The sequence below is a fragment of the Artemia franciscana genome, chromosome 9 (genome assembly GCF_032884065.1).
Source record: "Artemia franciscana chromosome 9, ASM3288406v1, whole genome shotgun sequence".
NCBI lineage: Eukaryota > Metazoa > Arthropoda > Branchiopoda > Anostraca > Artemiidae > Artemia > Artemia franciscana.
Window position 1 is genome coordinate 32,207,025 of NC_088871.1, and position 24,323 is coordinate 32,231,347.

The following is a 24,323-nucleotide window of genomic DNA, read 5'->3' on the forward strand; positions in this document are numbered from 1 at the left end:
ATTCTCACTTTCATTAGTTTTCTAATCACATTTACCTGTGCTTCATTATCATCAATCAACCCCTTAAACATTTTAAATCACCGTAAATTAGAATTAGCGCCTTCGTAAAATTATGTTTTTTTTTGTTATTAGACCTTTAACTTTTACATTCTAACCTCATTTTTCTTTTTTCTTCATTTTGGATTTTCCTTACTTCAGAAAATTTGTCAATTCCCTTTGCTTTAGCTGTCCTTAGGTGTCATTATTGGTACATGATCGTCCCGGTTGTAGATTTGTTAATTGATCAGGTGCTGGGACAAAAACTTCTTTTTCTTCCAATAAATTATCATTTAAAATACTTGTAAATTTTCATTTTTTGACTCTGGTCTCGTTTGATAGTACAGGTTGTTGATTTTCACCCACTGTGAATTTAATTTGTTTGGGTTGTCCTCTTGGTCTTATCACGTTTGATAGTTCAGGTGGGTCCAAAGAATCATCATTTGCATTTTCATCGCTATCATTTTCAATTTTGACACGTCTTGATTCTCGCTGTCGCTTATTTTTCAGCCTCATTTTTTTTCATCTTGATTTTGGATATTCATTACTTCAGACAATTTTCCAATGCCCTTTGTGGGTGGCACAAAAACTTTATTTCTTCCAACATATTATGATTTACAACGCTTGTAGATTTTTTTTTGGGGGGGGGGGTGTACCTCTAGATAAGTTTTTCATACTGAAGTCTTTTCAAAAATAGTCGATTATTGAAGGGAGTCCAATTTCTAACACCGATTGTCTGCTAAGCTTCAAACTTTTGGTTTTCTTTTTTAAGGTTGTTGAATTGTCAATCGCTTGTTAAACTGCATACAAATATTTTCTCTTTAAGCAAAAGCTCTCTAAGCAATCTATTGTCTTTTCAATTTGCGGTCTTTTCAAAGATATTAATTTTAAAAAAATTCTGAAAAGGAAGTTTTTCAAAGAAAAGTAAAAGCCATATTAAACTTCAGATCAGCAGATACAAATATCTGTTAAAATTGAAACTAGAAACGACAACAAATTACTATTAAAGAATAAATGAAACCCAAACGAACAGAAATTAAATGAACAATCATAGCAAAAAAAAACCTACAAGTACTAATATAAATAAATAAATTACAAGAAATTACTATTAAAGAATAGATGAAACCCATCAGAAGTATTTGGGGAAAAGGGCGTGAGGAGGGGGGCTAGTTGCCCTCCGATCACTTTTGACTCTCAAAAAGTGCACTTGAAGTTCCAATTTCCAATCAAATGAGCACCCTCTGAAGTTTACACGACGACCTCTTCCATATGAAGTGCCTCTGGGGGAAAAAATAAAACATTGGAGCCGTATGGCCTTTTGAAATTTCAATTTCTAGTCAAATACGCCATCTCTGATGTTTATACCACCACCCCTTACAAAAAAACCTTATCCGTCCCCGGGGTATAACTTGCATTACTTCCCCGTGCTCCGGGGGGCTGTGTTGACCCCTGAGTTTTTTGTTTTAACTTTAGGCTATTTTGAACAAAACGACTATCTCAATAGTTTGATCAGATACATTTAGGGGGAATGGGACCTTGCGGGGGGAGGATAGTTGTCCTCCGATCATTTTTGACTCTTAAAAAGGGCAGTAGCAAATCCGATTCACAATAGAATGAGCCCCCTCCGAAGTTTTTACTACCATTCCTTCCGTAAAAACCTTATATGCCCCTGGAGCATAATTTACAACGCTTACTCCCAGGTTTTGGTGGACTGTGTTATCCCTGGAGTGTGTCACAGGAGGGGGGTTGGCTGTGGGGGGGGGTGTCATCCTTCAAGACATAATTTCTAGACCTTTCAACTATGTTGAACAAAATGACTATCTTAAATTTTAATTGGATGTGTTTGGGGAAATGATGGGCGTGGTAGGGGTGTTAGTTGCCTTCCAAACACTTTTGACTATTAAAAAGGGCACTATGCCTTCCAATTTTCAATTGAATCGGCCCTTTTCGAGGTTTCTACGACAACTCCTTTGATACGAAATGCCCTGGTCTAAAAACCATATAAATATATATATATATATATATATATATATATATATATATATTGTGCCCACATTGTTCTTTACTTAAGCAGCGCCATTGCACTGCCTATAATATTTTTAGACCCTAGGGGAGGGGTCGATTTTCTTTGAATGAAAATACAAAAAAATGTAGTGATATTGATACAAAAAGGTATCTGTCAAAATATAGATGAAGATCAAGGAATCTAGAGTGATCAAAAACTTTTTTTGCAATACTGACGTTTCAGAGGAAGGTGTACGGTCGTTTCTGATTGGACTTTGTATAAATTATCATCTTAAGTCCCTGTTCAATTTTGCTTTTAGGGGCTTGTGACTTTCCGTTCTATGTCCAAGAACCCTGCATTAATGTTTTCCAAAAATATAACTCCACGGAATGTATTTGCGCTCCTGGAAATCTTCCACAAATTCAAATAGTTTGACAATTATCATGAAGGAGAAATATTATGTTTTTGTACTATCGTTGTTCAACTGTTTATTTTGTAATGTTTTTGGACTGCCAGATGTGATTCGTATTGGTATGATATTCAGATTAACCATGATGTTCGTTCCCTTATTTTTTTCTACTTTCTGTATAAGATGTTGTCTTTAAAGTGTCTTTTTTGTTATGTTTATAAAATTTTTGCTTTCTAAAATTTTGCACTGTATTTCTGATGTGTTGACACGGGTGTGGCTTTTTTTCTTGCTTTTTTTTAGAAAAACTGTAGTTTATACACAAGTGTATTTTCCTCTGTTATGGAGTCCAAAACGACAAAAGATGTTTAAACACATTTAAAAATTCGAAGCCTACTTTGAGCAGCCTATTCTAGTGTCAAAATTCTAATGTCACAAATATTCTAGTATAGAATTATGCTGTTACAAATACTCTTAAATTATTTTGCTCGCCGTAGTTGGCCAGACCAGTCCTATCTAATTTGATAAGAAGAAATTCTCTTTCAAAGATAAAAGTAAGATTAAAGCTTCAAATGATTAGAAGTTTGCCTCAGGTTGGGGAGGAGGCAGCCGCCTGAATCTCCCTCTGTAAGTTTATAAGTATAATTTGAGATTATATTAAATTACTAAGGATTCAAATGATACATAGGTTTTGCCTAAATCCCAACACCTTACAAAATTTTGCGCTTTTTCTTCAATACAAAATATATAAAAAGAGTTTTTTTTTTAACTGAAAGTAAGGAGCAGCATTAACACTCAAAACAAACAGAAATTATACCGTATATGAAGGGTTGCTCCCTCCTAAATAACTTGCTCATTATGCTAAATCTGTTAGCACTTTAAAAAAAGTTTCCTGTTCTGATTTCAGTAACTGTTTTTAAGAAATTGGGACAAACAGTAAAATTTTAGCGCAAAAAGCAAGGTATTGAGGAGGGGGAAGCCTTCACAGACGAAAAAATTTCTTTTCGCTTTGAGTTTAGATGTTGCTCCTTACTTTCAGTTAAAACACTTACTTTTTGACTACATTTGATTTCAGTCATCTCGATTAAAAACATCTATTAGATATTGTTATAAACCATAGATCCGAAAAATGAACTATTCTAACAAGCTCTATTTATTATTAAGAATTCTGTTTTGGTTTTCTCTACGGTACCAAGAGCTAATATTCTTGACGTAAAATATCCACTTGAATGTTTGAAAAATGAGGTCTAAGGAGGACTTCCACGGTCTAAAAATTCTTGCAGTCGTTTCAAAGATTTAATGGCCTTTCAAGTAACATATGGCTCCTCCTCCTTCTAAATAATTAAATTATCTAAGGTTATGGGATATAAAACTCTTAGGAAGGAAGAATTTAGAGTTACCTCTTTGCAAAAGCTATCCCTAAACGGCCTCTTGGCCTTCACGTAAGGCATTTTTCTTTGTGGCACCTCTTGCTAGCCAAAGGCCTGTGCCAGAGATTTGAAAATATCAGAAGTGACCTGTTTATTTTTGTTTTTGGACCATCTTGCTCTGCTAGTGATTGAGGTATGAAGAGACTTAATTTACTCTCTCTCCTTTTAAAAACTGCTCAATAGTCCTTCCAAAGACGAAACTTCGGAGACAAAAGTTGAGAGATTCGAGCCAGAACTCTATTTAGTTATGTCCACTAGCTGTTTGCAGAGTTATGTATATACTAGTTTATTTTCTGTTTCACTAATTATTTACGCATTCTTTTGTTGTTTCTGCTTTTACAAATAACCTAGGCTTTAGCCCAAACACAAGCTCTATAATGCCAATTTTTTACGCCCTGAAGAGATGCGCTTGCTAATGGCTTATTTCAGTATTTAGTAGAAAAACAAATTCCAAAAAAAAGTTTTCCGAAGAAAACCAAAAAAAACAACAAAAAACAAATAAAACCGTAATAATAAAGATTACTAGAAAGAAGCAATGTAAGTAGACTGATTTTTCATATAAAACGATATTAATTCTTTGAATTCTTTTGACATTTCTGAAGAGAGTGACTATTTCATAGTAATAGTTCATATCATTTGATTTTTGGGGGAGGGAGGTTTGCCTTTTTCTGGACCTTTTTCAGGCTCTTGCTGGGAAAATCAACAATTCATCCTATTGGATTGGGTTCCCTTTAGTCCAATTACTTGAACGTATGAGTATCGGCCTGGACGGAGGAAACAAAGTCGGTGCCCTTTTTAGGACTCTTTTTTTTGGGGAGGGCTTGCAAAGAAGTATTTTTTTCATATTGGGTTTTTCTTGGCGTAAAATGCCTCGGCTTTATGTTTCAAACGGATCAGGGACAATTGATTTTTAAAATTTTCCTACCCCCCCCCCTCCTTTCTCCTTTACACAACAGTGCAAACAATTTTCAGCTTGCATTTCTGACTCTTAAAAAGGGGATTACAATTTCCATTATCTATTCGAATGAGCCCCTTCCACAGTTTCTACATCACCCATTCCATGTGAGGACAGCTTTGGTTCGTATAGAGTTAAGAAGCGCACAATTATTTAATATGAGGCGCTAGTTTAAAACGTTGGTTTATTAATTGTTCGTTTTGACTAGTTTCAACTGCGATCATTTTTAGGAGGACTCTTCGATTCAGGAGATGCTAGGGATGAAGCAGCATTCAAGTATGCTGTTGAACGCGTTAACGGACAAAGAAATGTTCTCCCAAAAAATAGATTGGCCGTCCAATTTGAACGACTGCCATGGGGGGATTCGTTCTTCGCTTCAGAAAGAGGTAATTATCTTATTATTGTATACATGCTGCTAGTGAATAACAACAGATCAATTTCCATCATTGCGTATGCATGTTCTCATTCCTATTCTAAAACAAACAAATGAAGCTCACTTGAATTCAAGCGGGTAGTACCTAGAATGAAATTGGGAAAGATAAGACTTAAAATGTAAATTTTGAGATATGATACCCATTTTGTGCATTAGGTTGGCATAATGTCTAAAATAATCTAATTTAGTAAAATGAGCGAGCTATTTGGTTGAATCTGGTTCAGGATTGTTCTATCTTCAATAGATATTTAATTTTCCCTTCTTTATAAGAAACAAATGAAGCTTGGTGACAACTCATGATGCATTCAGGCGAAACCAATGATTTTGATTTAACGAATAATATAATTTAATTAAGCAAAATTCAGAGCTTCCATGATTCCAAACAGTTATGATGTATCAAACAGCGGTATGTTATATCTTTGTAGGTGAAATTGATATTGCAGAAGTACAACAGAACGAAAACACTTTTATGTTTTCGTTCTCCTACTGCTGCTTCTAAAAACTCATCACATTATAGAGCCACTTGAGGTCAACACAGCTACGCACTCTCCTCCTCCATCCTAATCTGTTTGAGACCTCCCTCTTTACACGCTCCCAGAAAGTTCTCATTTCCTGTAAAGTTTTCTTGTGATATCCTCCCCCCTCCCAACCAAGGATGACTTGATTTCCGTTTCCAGACGGCTGGCCGAAAAGGACAATCTTTGGAAATCTGTCACCCTTCATCCGCAGATCGTACACTAGCCGGAAACTTTTGTACATAGCAGAAACATTCATATTTTATAAGGGTCAAGTGATCTCTCTTTTAAGATAATAATTAGGATCCCTGAATCAGTATCAGATGATAATTTTTTGTCATCTAGTATTTTATTTTTCAAAACTGTGTTTTTCAGCTTTTGGTTACAATGGTTGCAACATTTTACTAGGTTGCAACATCTACTGCAAGTAGGCATAGTACTTCAGTTACTACGGGGTATAATACGTATTTTAATGAAATATCACTAGAAAAAAGACTAAGAAATTGCTCTAGAAATTTCACTAGAAATTGCAAGAAAAAAGTATTAATTTCTTTCTGTATTTATTCTTATTTATAAATTCTAAAAACTAGTGTTTCCTTAAGGAATTTGAGAGTTTGTAAGATTAGGCCTACACTCTCAAAATTCAGAGTAAGTATTTGCTAGGCTTATCAATTTCGGTTTTTCTATACGATTTCTAAATAATCCCTTTGAAGCCTGAACCATTCCCTCTACCTTCCAATAGGAAGAACTGCATGCTAATGCGTACTTCTTACTTATCTAACGACGAAATTCATTTGTAGTCAAATGATTTTGACTCCTCCCCTTGGAGTCAATAATTTTAACGCCTCCCCTTAGAGTCAAAAGAAATCGACTCCTCCCCTCCCTTGGATTTGAGTCAACGTCATTACCTCTATTCGATATCCTTGGCACGAGTTTTTATTTTCTTTTCCTTATTTCATTGCACTTTAGTTTTGTTCTATACACGATGGCATACAGAACAAGAGCTGAGAGCTCATATGGCACTTGTGACGAGGCAAGAAGAGCTAAGAGCCAAGAGCTCATATGGTATGAGCTCTAACAAAATTCCAAGAACCAATAGATATATTTAAAAGGAAAATCAGAGGTTTAATGCCGGTTGGGATTTAAAATAAGAGCTCTGAGTCACGATGTTCTCCTAAATATCAAAATTCATTAGGATCCGATCACCCACTCGTAAGTTATAAATACCTCATTTTTTCTAATTTTTCCTCTCCCTTTAGCCCCCCAGATGGTCGTATCTAGGAAAACGATTTTATCAAGTCAATTTGTGCAGCTCCCTGACACACCTACCAATTTTCATCGTCTTAGCACGTCCAGAAGCACCAAACTCGCCAAAGCACTGAACCCCTCTCCCCAACTCCCACAAAGAGAGCGGGTTCAGTATGGTTACGGCAATCACGTATCTACGACATTTGCTTATTCTATCCACCAAGCTTCATTCCGATTCCTCCACTCTAAGCGTTTTTCAAGATTTCCGATTCCCCCCCCCAACTCCCCCCAATGTCAACAGATCTGGTCGGAATTTGAAATAAGAGCTCTGGGACATGGATTTCTTCTAAATATCAAATTTCATTAAGATCCAGTCACCCGTTCTTAAGTTAAAAATACCTCAATCTTTCTAATTCTTCCAAATTAACACCCCCCAGCTCCTCGAAAGAGAACGAATCCATTCTAATTATGTCAATCACATATCTAGAATTTGTGCTTAGTCTTCCCATCAAGTTTCATCCCGATCTCTCCAATATAAGCGTTTTCCAAGATTTCCCTTTTCCTCCACCAGCCCCCTATGTCCTCGGATCCAATTCGAGTAAAATTAAGCATCTGAGACATAAGATCCTTCTATATATCAAGTTTCATTAAGATCCGATCACCTATTCGTATGATAAAATACCCCAATTTTCACGTTTCCTAAGAATTCCGGTTTCCCCCTCCAACTCCCCCCAATGTCACAGGATCTGGTCAGAATTTAATATAAGAGCTTTAAAGCACAAGATCCTTCTAAATATCAAATTTCATTAAGATCTGGTCACCCGTTCGTAAGCTACAAATACTTCATTTTTCCGAATTACCCCCCTCCCAAACTCCATCAAAGAGAGCGGTTCCAGTCCAGTTATGTCAGTAACGTATCTTATATTTGTTTTTATTCTTCCCATCTGGTCCCCCCAACTGCCCCCCCTCAATGACGCTGGATCCAGTTGAGATTTGAATTAAGAGATCTGAGTTACGAGGTCTTTCTAAATATGAAGTTTCATGAAGATCCGATCACTCTTCTAATTCCCGCTCCAAACCCCCCTCCCCCCAATGTCACCAGATCCGATCGGTATTTAAAATAACAGCTCTAAGACACGATATCCTTCTAAACATCAAATTTCATTGAGATCCGATAACCCGTTCATAAGTTAAAAATACCTCATTTTTTCTAATTTTCCAGAGTTAACCCTCCCCCCCCCCCCTAATGATCGGATCCGTTCCAATTATGTCAATCGCGTATCTAAGACTTCTGCTTATTTTTCCCACCAAGTTTCATCCCGATCCGTCCACTCTAAGCGTTTTCCATGATTTTAGGTTCTCCCTCCCAAACTCCCCCCAATGTCACCAGATCCGGTCGGGATTTAAAATAAGAGCTTTAAGACACGATATCCTTCTAAATATCAAATTTGATGTATATCCGATCACCTGTTCGTAAGTTATAAATACCTCTTTTTTTAATTTTTCAGAATTAACTACCCCGAAGAGAGCGGATCCATTCCGGTTATGTCAATCATGTATCTAGGACTTGTGCTTATTTTTCCCACCAAGTTTCAACCCGATCCCTCCACTCTGTGTTTTCCAAGATTTTATGTTTCTCCTTGTCAACTTCCCCCCCCCCAATGTCACCAGATCCGATCGGGATTTAAAAAAGAGTTCTGAGACACGATATCCTTCCAAACGTCAAATTTCAGTAAGATCTGATCAACCGTTCGTAAGTTAAAATACTTCATTGCTTCTATTTTTCCGAATTAACCGAGTCTCCACTCCCCCCAGATGGTCAAATCGGGAAAATGACTATTTCTAATGTCATCCCTGATACGCCTGCCAAATTTCATTGTCCTAGCTTACCTGGAAGTGCCTAAAGTAGCAAAACCGGGACCGACTGACAAACAGACAGAATTTGCGATTGCTATATGTCACTTGGTTAATACCAAGTGCCATAAAAATTAATAAGCGTAACAGTGATATAAATTAGATTTTATTGAGGAAATTAACCCTATGCCTGATGTTCCCTATTTTCTGCTTTTAGTTTGTCAGTTATTAAGAGTTGGGGTCGCAGGGATTTTTGGACCTCAGTCGTCCGAAACTTCGGGTCACATCCAGTCCGTTTGTGATGCTCTGGAAGTTCCTCACTTAGAAATGAGATGGAGAACGAATCAAAATCGTGATGCATTTGCTCTGAACCTTTACCCAGCGCCCGATACATTTGCAAAGGCGTATGCTGCCCTTCTCAAAGCTAAAGAATGGAAATCAATGGCTATACTTTATGACGATGTCGAAGGCCTTACAAAATTACATTTATTGCTGAAAGGGCGTTCTTTTTCTGACACTAAATTTGTGATTTACCAACTTGTTGAAGATAATAATTTTAGGTAAGTCTTTTCCCTTTTTTTTCGCTTAGACACAAAGCGCGAAAAACTCGGAGCCTGCAATTATGAAAAAAGGGCAGAGTAAATATATAAAGTTGTAGACTAGCTTGTCTTCACTTCAATCTGTGATTCTTTGGGATGATTGACATCAAAACGTCTCAAGTGACTTTGCTTGATACCTGAAGACCGTGGGCACACCTAGACATGAATAACCCCACTTAGATTCTGCAAAAGCTGAAGGCTCAGCCGCACTGAGATCAGTCTACATGAAGCTTGACGGTGTCAAAGGGGTGGAAACGGGAACAAAACCAGGTAAAGTATCTCACGTGATGAAATAAACTACTGAAAGTAATTTCACTTGATTGGTGTGAACCAATACCTCTGGTTGCTTCCATTGTCTCTGGATGTTTCCTGGGTGGTAACTTACTTGTCATGGAATGGGTGCATATGTGAGTTCTCTGGTGATAACTCTTTCCGATTTCCAGTGTCCTTTTTGATAATCTTCCTTTATCAAAATTTTAGTCAAAATTTCTGCTTGAGCTTTAAAAGCGTTTGTTTTACAGGGGAACAGTGGAGTAACTATAAGTCCCTTAGGAGGCATGGCCCATTGTCGTTACTTACTTAGCAAATCAATCTTCGGAAATTAGCAAGCTGCTGCTCACTAATTTTGATTCCAGTTTATTTGAAACAGTTCTCCCAAACTACAACTCTGTCTTTTTTGTTTGTTTTAAGTTTTTTTTTTCGCTTTTTACTTTTCCAAGAAGAACTGTGTCTTTTCCCTGTTCGTTTTTGGTCATATTTTAAGTTTAAAAAATATAAACATTAACCCTTATAATAAGATCTTTGTCATGATCGGTCGAAAAAACTAAATTAAAAAAGTCAACTTTAGTTTTTGTAAAAATAGGGCATTAAATATAAGGAATTAATTCAAAAACGTCCAGAAATTAAATGAAAAAAATGAGTTTTTTAAAATGAAAGTAAGGAGCAACATTAAAACTTAAAACGAACAGAAATCACTCCGTATATGAAAGGGGCTTTTCCTCATCAACGCCCCGCTCTGTACGCTAAAGTTTCTTACCATTTTAAAAAGTAGAGTTAAGGGAAAGAGTCAAACCTTAGCGTAAAGAGCGGGGCGTTGAGGAGGAAAAGCCCCTTTCATATACGGAGTAATTTCTGTTCGTTTTAAGTTTTAATGCTGCTCCTCACTTTCATTTAAAAAACTTGTTTTTTTTAATTAATTTCGGAACAGAGTCCATAAGGTATATTATCTTTGGCTTCTTTGAGGAGTAGTAGAAAAAAAATCAACTATTCGTTAGATATTATCCTGTATGAAATATGTACGGATTGTAGAAACCTTAAGGAGACACTACAAGAATTTAAGTGTATTGCTAATATAATTTACGGAAAATTGCACTATTACTATTGTGAGTTTCCTGCCGTAATGTGGCCAAGAAATTTTGAATTTCTGATGAGAAAGTATACTTTCACTATTTTGCTTTTCTGATTTCAATATTTTAGAAGAAGTGACTATTAGATACGGTCAGTTATAGTATTGGAATTGCCGTGATTGAAAATCTTATGCAGAATAATTATAACTGGTAATTGCAATGTTGCATCTGCCTTCTAGTTGCAGTAGTGTCGTCTCGGGGAGGTGGGATTTGCCTCCTACATTTTGAGATATACTTTTTTATGGGTATTTTCCGTGAAAAATGTCCTTTTGGTATTTTCGTTGAAAAGAAGTTCTAGTGTCCTTTTTAAGTAAGCAACAAAATTGGAGAGCAACTAGGCCCCCTCCCACGCAACTTTTTTCCCAAAATCTTCCGATCAAAGTTCTGACATTGCTATTTTGTTCAGTTTAGTTGAATGGCCCATAACTATATCTTTGGAGATAACATAAAACCCCACAGCCCCTGGGGTAAGGTCTTTAAGTTATAAAATTAGCCCATTATTTACGTATAGCATTCGTATAGTATTTGTATTTTGGGAAGTATGCATGCATTTTTCGGTGGGGAGGGGAGGACGAATTTCTTGCTTAGAGGGCTTTGCACGGAGAAAAGTTTCTATAGAGAGGGAATTTTCCCGGGGGTGAACTTTTCAGGGGAAAATGGATGCTGGGGGAATTTGCAAGAATTCCTCTACGGATTTCTAATTTCTTTATATGTCTTGCTTCGTCTTTACTGACTCAATTTTACGCGTGGGGGTGTTAAGGGTAATTGCCCAGGATAAATTTTGGGATTAGATTTTCCAGAGAATATTTCCATGGGGAAGGGGATTTTCCCATGGAGGTAGAGCCAGATTTCTTTGCATTATTAAAAAACCGGTCAGAAATTAAATTAAAAAAAAAACAAGTTTTTTTCAAGTGAAAGTGAGGAGCATTGTTAAAAATTAAAACGAACAGAAATTATTACGTATACGAGGGGATTTGCCCCCTCATTAACACCTTGTTCTTTACGCTAAAGTTTAGATTTTGTCCCAATTCTTTAAAAAACACTCCAGAAACACAAGGGTCGTTTAATTAGAACAATAAATAACTTTTTTTTTAATGCCGGAAAAATTTAGCGTGAAAAACAAGGTGTTGAGGAGGGGAAACCCCCTCATATACGTAATAATTTTTGTTTGTTATAAGTGTTAATATTGCTCCTTACTTTCAGTTTAAAAACTTGTTTTTTATTTAATCCTCAGTAAGGGTCGTGTTCCGCTCATGACTAGTTTATTGCTATCACTGCCACCCTGATAATAACATGCTGTTTATATTATATCATTGAATGTCCTGAGCAGCAAAATTAGTAATTCGTATTCCTGACTAGATACCATTCAGCTTCCTGAATACTGCAATTAGCAAGCTGCTGTCTCGCCCTTAGATTTAAAAAGGCTTGACATGGGTGTCGAAGGACCAACTTCTGTTTCATCGTCAAAAATTGTTCCTGAAAGCGTCAGTTTCCTTAAAATTGTATTTGTTTTATGACCTAACCAATTATAAGACACATATTTATATTTTAGACCATTGCTGCGACAAATCCAGAGGGGTGGAGAAAAGAATATACTCATTGACTGCTCGGTTGAACGTCTTGAAATTTTACTAAAGCAAGTACAACAAATCGGGATGATGACATCAGAATACTCATATGTTCTCACAACGCTGGTAACTATTTTAACTCACTAGTAACTATTTGGCTAATCCCATTTCGGTTGATTATTTTTTATTGTAGTTTCTTAAGTTTTCCGCGTTGAAACTTTGGTTCATCAGTTGATTTTTCAGTCCTTGTGGGTTTTTTTGCTAATATTCTATCCATGTTGATTTTTCTTTATCAATTAAATTCATTTTTGAGCCCTGCTCTCTTTTTATTAATAGAAATGTATTTTTTACAGCTAATTTAGATTTTAAATAATCTTTTCTTTTCTTGTCAAAAAATGCATCATCCCTTTTTTCTGTATTAAATGTTTTCTTAAAACAAAAATAGATTGTTTTTAAAATTCAAGCATAATAAAAACGAAGTTCCTAATGCCACGTCAGAGAGACCAAAAACTGGAGGGCACCCAGATCCCCTCCAACGCCCTTTTTTCCCAAAGGAGACTGAATAAAATTTTTGTATAACCATTTGATTCGACATAGTTGAAGGGTTCAATAAATATGCCTCTAGCAATGGTGTGACCCTCCACCCCTCCCACATCCCCGGGGAAATGGCTTTAAGGCAGACAATTTACCCATTACATATATATAAGGTAAGATATAGTATGAAAAACGGTAAAAAATTCAATTAAAAAAGCAAGTTTTTTCAACTGAAAGTAAAGAGCAACATTCTACTTAAAACAAAAACAAATTTACTCCATATATGAGGAAGGTTGCCCCTTTCTCTTTCTCTCGCTCTTTACAGTAAAGTTTGACTTTTTGTGAGTAGTCTGCATTATTGAACTACCTTTAATAATAGCTAGTTGTAGAGGATAATTGTGCCGTGAAAATGCCAAAAATGATAAAGCGAAAGTTAAAGCGCAAATTTTTTTTGGAAAGAATTCATCCTTGACAGGGTAATAGTGTTAGCAATAGTTTACTTCCTATAATAACAATGAACAAATTTAAGACAAAAAACAGAAGAAAAATCAAAGTTATGAGACTGTTGGTAATTCTAGAAATATTGAAGCATAAGTTAATGCATTGTACATTTTCAGGACTTGCACACAATCAACCTGGAAGACTATCAATACGGTGGAACTAACATAACGGCTCTTAGACTAGTCGATCCTACGAAACCTGAAAGTGCAAGCTTGGTTTCTGACTGGGTCCAATCAGAACAAAGATACGGCAGAAGAATCAATAACAGCGACATGACTATCACGGTAGCTCACTGTTCCTATGATATAATCTTTCTAGAGATGCAATCTAAACGCTCTACTTCGATTATCGGGTCTGACCGTCTACATAGGGGTTGGTCTTCTTTTCTCAGAGTTCAAATATGTTTTATTATTGCAAGGTATCGAGCACAGACCCTCTGAAAAGCTGTGTTTGCCCTTGCTATATATGGCCATTTGGGGCTAAAAAAAACATGGATCCGAGCTGAGGTCTGGTAAGATTTTGTTGTTGATACAGATTAACAGATTCGAAGGTTGTTGTTTTTCATGGTATAGAATTTGTAATATATACCTTGGCAAATTAATAAAATCAAACTCTTAATTTTGTTTTAAAACTCTATATTAATATTAAAAATAAAACTGAAACAATTGGCGAGAAAATGATACACACAAGGCCGATAAGCTAAAGGTGACGTTTGGAGCCCTCTCCCCTCTAAGAGCCTCCTTTGTTAATATCTGATCAGGAGTTTACACAAGAGGCCATTACCATAGTAGGGTAAGATGAAAGTTAAAGAAAATGAAAACTATTATATGTTTGTTTGCTATGATTTTATGTTTAAATTCGGTTCATTTTGGCTTTCATTTGTGCCCTAATAACAAAATGTTTTTGTTCGTTTTAAGCTTGATTTGCACATTCAACTTAAGCTTCACTCGTTTTGAGTTTTATTTATTCATTTATATTAGTACCTGCTGTATGTTTTTTTGCTATGATTGTTTATTTTAATTTCTGTTCACATTGAGTTTCGTTTATTCTTTAATATTAATTTCTGGTTGTTTTGAGTTTTCTTTTTCTTTTGATCTTAAGCTTAATATGGCTTTTGCTTTTCTTTAGAAAACTTCTTTTTCGGATTTTTTTTTTTTTTTATTAATTTCTGTTCGTTTTTGATTGCCAAAGTTTGAAGTTTTTCAAAATTCCCTATTTAAAAATATTTTTTTCTTTTCTAAAATAAATTAACAGTTTTGGTAAGAAATAACAAACTAACTGAACGTTGGGTTTATCATGATGTTAATTGCTGAAAGCTTACCAGCTCAACATTTTGTTTTACCCAGGCTGGACTTAAAGCTTTAACGTCTCCAGGCTTGAGCGTTTTATCGCCCTGTTTTTGCAAAATTTTCGGGGGAATCCCCGAAACTTCGGAAATAACGAAAGCCACAGGGCCTAGTGGGCCTATTTGTGAATCCTGGTCTGGTTTTACTGCAATTTTCATTATATTTTCAATGTTGTAATAAGAACAAAAGAAAATGTTTTTGATATAATTCCTTACAGTAAAGCACCGAATAAGAAGTTGGCCATATACTTTTACCGTTTGAGAAACGGGCAGTAACCATGCTCTTGTTTGTAGTGAAGACACCATTCTGTAGAAGCACATAACCCCTACTCCCTGAAAACAACCGCGGTCTAACAACCAATTCATAATCCAATTGTCACTTGCGTTCGAATTCTATTCTACCAATTACTATAATAATAAAAGGTAAACTAATTTTTTAGAACATTGTAGCCACTTAAGTAAGAGAATGGCAATTCTAAGTAAGAGAATTGGTTATTTAAGTGAGAGAATGATACTTCTACCGTTAGGGAAACGGGCAGTAACCATACTCTTGTTTTTAGTGAAGATACTATTTAGTAAAAGTTCGTAACCCCAATTATTTCGGAAGGAATGTGGGAAAAACTTTTGGAAAGTTTAATTAATATTTGCTGGTTTTTTCATTGCAAAAATTTTTAACTTTAAAAAAAACTCCTTGTTTCAAAATAAGGTTTTTTTCAACATCAAACTTTCATTAAAGTATTTAAACTAGTATCAAAGTAACAATATCAAAGTACCAAAGTATCAAAGTAAAGTAAGGATCGAAGTTAACAAAGTATCAAAGTAACAATAAGCAACTTGTACAACTTACAGCCCTTGCACCATAAATCGAAGTTACCACTTAAATAACTAAATTCAAGTATCAAAGTAAACAAAATATCAGAGTAACAATAATTAAGTTCCATAAATCAGAGCCCTTTCCCCATGGCTGGGGGGTGGGGTCAACCATGGAAGAGCGGTTATTTGGCCTTTGAACTACTTTGAACAAAATGACTACCTCCCAATTTTGACCGGATTCCCTTTGGGAAAGTGGGGCGTGGAATATTCGGCCATTGATCACTTTTGACTGTTAAAAGAGAGCTAGAAGTTTCAATTTCCGATCAAATGAGCCCCCTCCAAAGTTAATACGACCACCTCTCTCACGGAACCTTATATTCTAATCACAAGTTAAAATCCTTGCCCCGGGGCTAGGGAAGATTTCTCTACCCCTAAGTTATTGTAATTTGAATTTTTGACTGTTTTGATGAAAATGGCTATTTCAAAAATTTGATAAGATGTATTTGGAGAAAAAAGGCACAAGGGGAAAGGGGTCTAGTTACTTTTTGATCACTTCCGATTCTTAAGAACTTACAACTTACAGAAGTTATAATTCTTGTCCGGGTGCTATGGGGGATTTTTCAGCCCGTAATTTATAGTAATTTGAATTTTTGACTATTTTAAACAAAATGGCTACCTCAAAATTTTCATTTGATGTGCTCGGGGAAAAAGGCACGGAGGTGGGGGTAGATACCCTCCGATTACTTTTGATGGCTCTTAAAAAGGCAACTAGAGCTTTCAATTTCAAATCAACCGAGCCATCTCTGAAGTTTATACGACCACCTCCTACATAAAGCCTTATACTCCCTCGGGGCATGGCTTACAACACTTGTCCACGGACATTGAGGGGGTGTGTCTGCTCCGAAGTTTCTGTTATTTGATCTTTAAACTATTTTGAACAAAATAGCTATAGAAAAATTTTGATTGGATGCATCTGGGAAAAAGGGCCTTGGAGGGACTAGTTGCCCTGCAATCACTTTTGATTCTTGAGAAGGGGACTTTACAATCAAATAATATGCTCCCGGGCATATTTTACAACACTTGCCCCCAGATTCTGGGGGGGGGGGGCTGTTTTATCCCTGAGATTTTGTTATATTGTCTTTTGTCTGTTTGAATAAAATGGCTATATAATAGATTAATTTAGTTGCATTTGAGGAAAAGAAGGTTGGGAGGGAGGGGGGCTAGTCGCCATCGGATCACTTTTGACTCTTAAAAGGCGAATTAGAACTTTCAATTTCTAATCATTTGAGTCCCCTTCAAAGTTTATACGACCGCCTTTTTCATTAAAACCTTATATGTCCCCTCTGCATAGGTCGCAGCCCTTCCCCTGGCTCTGGCAGGGGGGGGGGGGTATGTCGAAAACGAAGTTTTTGTCATCTTATCTTTGGACTATTTCAAACAAACTGGCTAATTCAAAATTTTCATTTCATGTATTTGGGGAAAAGAGGGTGTTTGTGTCAGGGGGGGGGAGATGCCCGCCGTTAACTTTTGACTCATAAAAAGGTAACTAGAACTTTCAATTTAGAATCAAATGATCCACCTTCGAAATTTACGCGACTACGCTTTACATAGAAACCTTATACGCCTCCGGGGCATAACTTAAAACATTTGCTCCGGGAATCAAGGGGGTTTTGTCGACTCCGGAGTTTTTGTGATCTGATGTTTGAACTATTAAAAAAAATGGATATCTCAAAATTTGTATCAGGTGGATTTGGGTAAAAAAGCGCTAGGGGGGGGGGCTAGTTGCGCGTGGATCTCTTTTGATTCATGAAAAGTGAACTAGAACTTTTAATTTCCAATCAAATAAGCCCTCACTGAAGTTTATACGAGCTTCCCTTCCTTAAGAACTATATATGCCCACAGGGCATAACTTACAACGCCTGCCCCCGGTCCCTGGGGGGTTTTGTCGACACCGGAGTTTTTCTTATCTGACCTTGAACCATTTTTAACAAAATTGCCATCTAAAAATTTTTATCGGTTGGTTTTGAGGAAAAAAGGGCTGGGGGGGGGGCTAGTTGCCATCGGATCTCTTTTGACTCTTAAAGACTGAACTAGAACTTTCAATTTCCAATCGAATGAGACCTCTTTGAAGTTTATACGAGCATTCCTTTCATAACAACCATATATGCCCCAAGGGGATAATTTACAACGCCTGCCCCCGGGTCCTGAAGTATTGTGTCGACCTTTGAGTTTTCGTTTTATGAGCTTTGAACCATTGTTTAAAGAAATGGCTATCTCAAAGTTATTATCGGATGGGTGGAGGAAAATAGAGTGAGGATGGGGGGGGGCTGGTTGCCCTCTGATCTCTTATTAATCTTAAAAAGTGAACTAAAACTTTCAATTTCCAACCAAATAAGCCCTCTCCAAAGTTTATACGAGCATCCCTCCCATAAGAACCATATATGCCCCCAGAGCATAACTGACAAGGCCTGCCCTCGGGCCGTGGGGGGTTACGTCGACTCAGGATTTTTTTTATCTCACTTTTGAAATATTTTTAGCAAGATGGCTATCTCAAAATTTTTGTCGGACGGATTTGGGGAAAAAGGGCACGGGGGGGGGCTAGTTCCCCTCAGATCTCTGTTGACTCTTAAAAAGTAAACTCGAACTTTCAATTTCCAACCAAACGAGCCCTCTGTGATGTTTATAAGTGCATCCCTTTCATAAGGAACGTATACGTCCCCAGGACATAAGTTGCAACACCTGCCCCGCTTGCCCTGGTGGGTTGTGTCGCCGCCAGAAATTTGTTATCCAATTTTTAACCATTTTTTTTTTAAATGGCCATCTCAAAATTTGTATCAAATGGGTTTGGGACAAAAGGGTGTAAGGGGGGGGAGCTAGTTGCCCTCCGATCTCTTTTGACTCTTAAAAGTGAACCAGAACTTTAAATTTTCAATCAAATGAGCTTTCTATGAAGTTTATACGAGTATACCTTCCATAAGAACAATATATTCTCCAGGGCATAACTTAAAACACCTGCCCCTGGGCCCTTGGGGGCTGTATCGACGCCGTAGTTTTCCTTATCTGGCCTTTGAACTATTTTCAACAAAATGGCTATCTAAAAATCCCTATCGAATGGGTTTGGGGGAAGGCTGAGGGGGCTAGTTGCACTCCAATCTTTTTTAACTCTCAAAAACTGAACTTGAGCCTTCGTTTCCAATCAAATGAGGTCTCTCTGAAGTTTATCCGAGTATCCCTTTCGTAAGGATCGTATAAGCCCCCAGGGCATAATTTACAACGCCTGTCCTTTTTTTTTTATTTGATCTTCGAACTATTTTTTAAAAAATGGGTTAAAAAGGATTTTTTTAACAAAATGGCTATCTCAAAGTTCTTATCGGATGGGTTTGAGGGAAAAAGGGCATGGAGGGTGGGACTATTTACCCTCCCATCTCTTTTGACTCTTAAAAAGTGAACTAGAACTTTCAACTTCCAATCGAACGAGCCGTCTCTGGAGTTTACAGGAGCATCCCTTCCATAAGAACCATATATACCCCCATAATATAATTAAGAACGCCTGCTCCCGGACCCTGGAGGGTTGCGTCGACATCGGAGTTTTTGTTTTCTGATGTTTGAACTATTTTTAAGAAAATGGCTATCACTATTTTTATTGGAAGGGTTTGGGAGAAAAAGGGCCTAGGGGAGGGTTAGTTGCACTTGAATCTCTTTTGTCTCTTAAAAGATAAACTAGAACTTTCAATTTCCAATCAAATGAGCCCTCTCTGAAGTTTATACGAGCATTCCTTCCATAAGAACCATATATTCCCTCAGGGTATAGCTTACAATGACTCCCTTCGGGCCCTGGGGGGTTGTGTACCAGAGTTTTCGTTATCTGTCTTTTTAACTATTTTTAATAAAATGGCTATGTCAGAATTATTATCTGATGCATTTGGGGAAATGGGCATGAGGGAAATGGGCCTTGATCTCTTTTGACTATTAAAAAGTGAGCTAGAACTTTCACTTTCCAAACAATTAGCCCTCTCTGAAGTTTATAAGAGCATCCCTTCCATAAGAACCATACATGCTCCAGGGCATATCTTACAACGCCTGCCCCCGGGCCCTGGGGGGTTCTATCATCACTGGAAATTTTATTATCTAGTCTTTGAACTATTTTTAATAAAATAGCTATCTCAAAATTTTTATCGGATGTATTTGGGGGGAAAAGGGTTCAGGGGGAGGGGTGAGGTAGTTACCCCCCGACTAATTTCGACTCTGAAAAAGGGAACTAGAACTTGTAATTTTCAATAAAATGATCAAAAATATCTTTGATATTTCGTCAAAAAACGGTCAGCCATAAAGCCGTGCTCACACTAGGCTGTTTAGCAGCCATTTCTATCTAGTCACTGGTAATATTGCCAGCAACCAACTTAGTCTGATCCAGAACCAGTGCCTGGTGAATGCTGGCTGGCCAGTGTTTAAATTATGCTAGTTTTTCTCTGAATGTTTATCGTCAACGACTTTATTCTTATTTCCCTTTTCTTCTTCATACTCTTCTATGTGTATCAACTTTTACAGTATAAGTTATTATCATTGTATATGACAGCTTATTTTAAATTATTAGTTTGTTTTATAGACTCGTATGGCTATGATTTACGACGGAGTTGTTCTTTTTGCAAAGGCCCTTCATGAACTAGATAGAAGCCAGGATGTGAATATAAGGCCTCTTAGTTGTGACTCGGCTGATACTTCAACATTTGGGAACTCTCTGGCTAATTACATGCGTCTAGTAAGTTTAGTATTGAAACACTTAGAAGTTATAATAAAAAATAGTTTATTTGTAGCTAAACTGTAAATCTATTAGAATATTCAATAAGATTATATTATTGAAAACCTAAATAGTAACATCTATAAATAATTTTGATTATCGAAATAATTTGATTATAATTTTGGTTATCTGTAGATGTAAACTTCATTTATTGAGAGAATTAGCATTAGAGTGGATGATTCGTAATCCGTGTGGAGTTTTAAATCCAAATGCCAGTTTTATGTTTCATAAAAATGATGTTGGTTCATTATTAATAAAAATACATTAATAAATGTTCTTTACTACTTGTTTGGTTGTATCTTTACAGTATTTGTTTATAGTAAAGAACAAACTAAAGATCCTTGTAACTGAAACATCAAAATAAAATGCAATTTTCGATAAAAAGAGCTAGATCTGTTAAAGAAGATGTTGTTTCAACAGACGAACTAACTGATGACGAGAAGAGATTGACATGCTCTTAATTTCCCCTGATGTGGGTATAGTCATTGAGGATGAAGGAGGAAAGGAGGGCAACGCAGACTCTTTGAATCATTTTACAAGTGATGTTTTAGAGACGATAGGGCCTTACATTATTCCTACTTTCATGACAGACGGTGTAGCTGGAGAGACTAATCTGAGCAGCTAAAAAAAGATAATGATAAACGATAATCAAGCGTGCGGTAAGCAACAACCTTGACCATCAAACTTGACAAGATTAATCTAAACAGCTAAATCAAAATGACATGGAAAAAATGTCTTAGGTAATGAGGAATAAAATATGCCATAACAAGATCTCTGGTTAGAAGACACTAAAAACAAGCATAATAATGAATCAAAAATGAAAATAGTGTGTAAGAAAAATCTATGATTGGAGGACAAGTGACAGCAAGGATTATATCGAATCGTAAACGAAATTTACGGTCAACAGGGAAGCAACAGTGAGAATCACAACAAATTCCAGGAGATTACAAATGCACTTCAAATTCTTTTTATTTAGTTTAATAGTAGAAACAGTAGTTGGCCGGTACTAGTAAGGACTGTAAAAGTAGTAGTAAAAGAAGCAGCGGTAGTAGCAACAAAGGTAATGCCAAAACTTATTAAAAAAAGGGTCAAACAAAGAGTTTGCCAACAATTATCAAAAGAAAGGTTAAAACACGGGGTACGCCAAGAGTTATCGAAACAAGGATTGTATCAAAAGTTAGAGAAACAAGGATTAAGCCAAAAGTTAAGCTACACAGGAGCAGACCCCAATTTGACAAAAACGAGCAGATCCAAGTGTGGCGAAAAGAAGTAGACCCTAATTTGACAAAAAGGGGAGACTTCAATTTAGAAAGGAGCAAACCGTAATTTGACAAAAAGGAGCAGCCCTAAATTGACAAAATATGCAAACTCCGATTTGACAAAAAAGAGCAGACCCCAATGTGACAAAAAGGAGGTTACCCCAATTTGAAAAAAGGAGGAAGACTTTAGTTTGTCCAAAAAAAAAACAGATCCCAATTTCACAAATTGATCAAACCAAAATTTGAAAAAAAAGAAGCGAACCCCAATTTGATAAAAAGAGCTGAACCTAATTTGTCAAAAAACAGTAGACTCCTGTTTGAAAAAGGAGCAGATACCTATTTGACAAAAAGGAGCAGACCCCAACTTAACAAATAGGAGTAGACCCCAATTTGACAAATAGGAGCAGACACTAATTTAACAAATATAGGAAAAGACTTCAACTTGACAAAAAGGAGTAGGTTTCAATTTGAAAATGGGGTCTACTTCTGTTTGTCAAACTTGGGTCTACTCCTTTTTGTCAAATTAGGATCTGTTCCTGTACAGCTTTTTATATAAGCCTTGTTTCGATAACTTTTAGCATAATTTTTTTTGCCCATCTATTGATAATTTTTTGCATAAGCCTTGTCGCTTCAATCCTTGTTGCTTCGTAAAATCATCACTTCAATACTTCGTCGCCACAATATATCGTTGCCTCAATCTATCGTCGCTTCAATCCATTGTCACTTCAATCAATCGTCTCGCCAATCAGTCGCTATATAAATCAATTGTGTTATAAAAAAATGTGTTTTCAGTTTTAAAAATATTCCTTGTTGCTTTATGTTTACATTCATTTTCCCCTTTATTAATCTAGTAAAATGGATCTGATTTGGAATTATAGTCAGAATTAACAACCTTGGCATTAAGGGCAAAACTAGGTAATTGATGTAAGTCTAACGGCAGATATTGGCTTTGAAAATGCTATATTTCCTGATTGAGGTTTTTATATGATAATGAAGTAGTGTGAAATAAATGCTGGAAATTTCGCCAGTCCTTTCAAACGATAATAAAAAAGTGTTTCTCTTATGATATTTTTTAATTCCAAATTGTTTTCCAATGATTTTTTTCTTGTGTTTTTAACGTTGCATAATATAACTAATTGCTTGAGTCGCGAGAAAACACATGTAGAAGGCAAATTATGAAATTTACAAAAGATTTACCAATTTTACTACTGACGTGTGCTCAGTTTTGCTTAGCATAGGACTAGCTGTAAGAATTTATCGAATTAAATCGCAGCTTGGAGCGATATAAGGATTTTTCCTTATCAAGGTGGGACTTGAACGTGTAGGTTGAAGGTGCAGAAACTGTTTCCTCAGACAGGTGATTACACAGATTGATAACTCTTTGGCTGAAGAAATGACTTCATGTCTACTCGTGGAATGCTGCATGGGGAGCTTCATTGAATGTCCTCTAGTACCAGAATGCAAGGGCTGTGCAAAGAGACCGGGAAAGGGTGCTTTCAGAAAGGATTTTTTTGGTTAAAATCATATCGCCCCTTTTTCTTCGGTATGTCAGTGTCGAATAAAAAGGGGTGATATGATTTTAACCAAATTTTAACCAATTTTAACATTGTTTGTGACAAATTCATTATCTGTGTTTAACACAAAAATTTGTCCCTAGAATTTTAGACTTCAATTACTTTCTTTCAACAGGTTGAAATGGAAGGCTTGACAGGAGTGATTAAATTTGACACTCGTGGTGTTCGCAGCTACACCGTCTTCGATATTGTAGAATTAACAGAAGATGGACTGAATAAAGTTGGAAACTGGGAGCCTTACCTTGGAATTAATCTCACGAGACGATTTATTCCATTAGAGGAAGTAAAATCTGAAGGCCTTCGGAATAAAACCATGATTGTTACAACAATATTGGTAATATTTTAGTTGGTACTTGTTAAATATCCTGACCCCACTCTAATATTTTGATCTGTATGATCTGAGAAAAACCGGTTTGTCTGTCTGCATTAGATTATAATTAATTTAGTCTCATTGTGAAATAATACGGTTAAAGTATATTTTTATTGAATATTTAATATATAAGTGGTTTGGTTAGGTATTTAGTATAATACACTGTGCGTGGCCTGCTTTCCATAATTCTCTGTTATAGATTCCATAATTTTGATTCTAAAGTATTATACTTTCATCATATTTTGGTATTTTTCATCATGATTAATCTAACTCCACTTCTTAGGTGGGGTGGGCATATTTAATAAATACCTTTTTCTTTACTATCAAACAGTTCGTGGTAACGAACTGTAGTAAGGAGCGACCCGGCTCAATAGTAACCAAAACTCTAAAAAATTGAATTTTGATATCAATAAATACATCAAAAGAATCGCATTTTAATGCTGATTTTAAATATATAAATTTCATCAAGTTTAGTCTTACCCATCAAAAGTTACGAGCATGTGAAGATTTGCCTTATTTAAGAAAATAGGGAGAAACACCCCCTAAAAGTCGTAGGATCTTAACGAAAATGACACCATCAGATTCAGCGTATCAGAGAACCCTACAATTGAAGTTTCAAGCTCTTATCTATAAAAATGTGGAATTTTGTATTTTTTGCCAGAAGACAAATCACG

At 36.2% G+C, this 24,323-nt stretch overlaps 1 protein-coding gene across 1 annotated transcript in view; it reads left to right on the forward strand.

Moving 5' to 3' along the window:
- The first annotated feature begins 2,447 nt into the window (after positions 1-2,447).
- The window catches only part of LOC136031280 (glutamate receptor ionotropic, kainate 2-like), a 48,629-nt gene continuing 26,753 nt past the window's right edge, over positions 2,448-24,323 (forward strand). Inside the window, exons 1-7 of the mRNA XM_065710722.1 lie at positions 2,448-2,572; positions 5,063-5,218; positions 9,100-9,442; positions 12,440-12,581; positions 13,607-13,774; positions 20,255-20,407; positions 23,395-23,613. Coding sequence (XP_065566794.1) covers positions 2,485-2,572; positions 5,063-5,218; positions 9,100-9,442; positions 12,440-12,581; positions 13,607-13,774; positions 20,255-20,407; positions 23,395-23,613 — 1,269 coding nt within the window. The 5' untranslated portion in view covers positions 2,448-2,484. The remainder of the gene's footprint in view (positions 2,573-5,062; positions 5,219-9,099; positions 9,443-12,439; positions 12,582-13,606; positions 13,775-20,254; positions 20,408-23,394; positions 23,614-24,323) is intronic.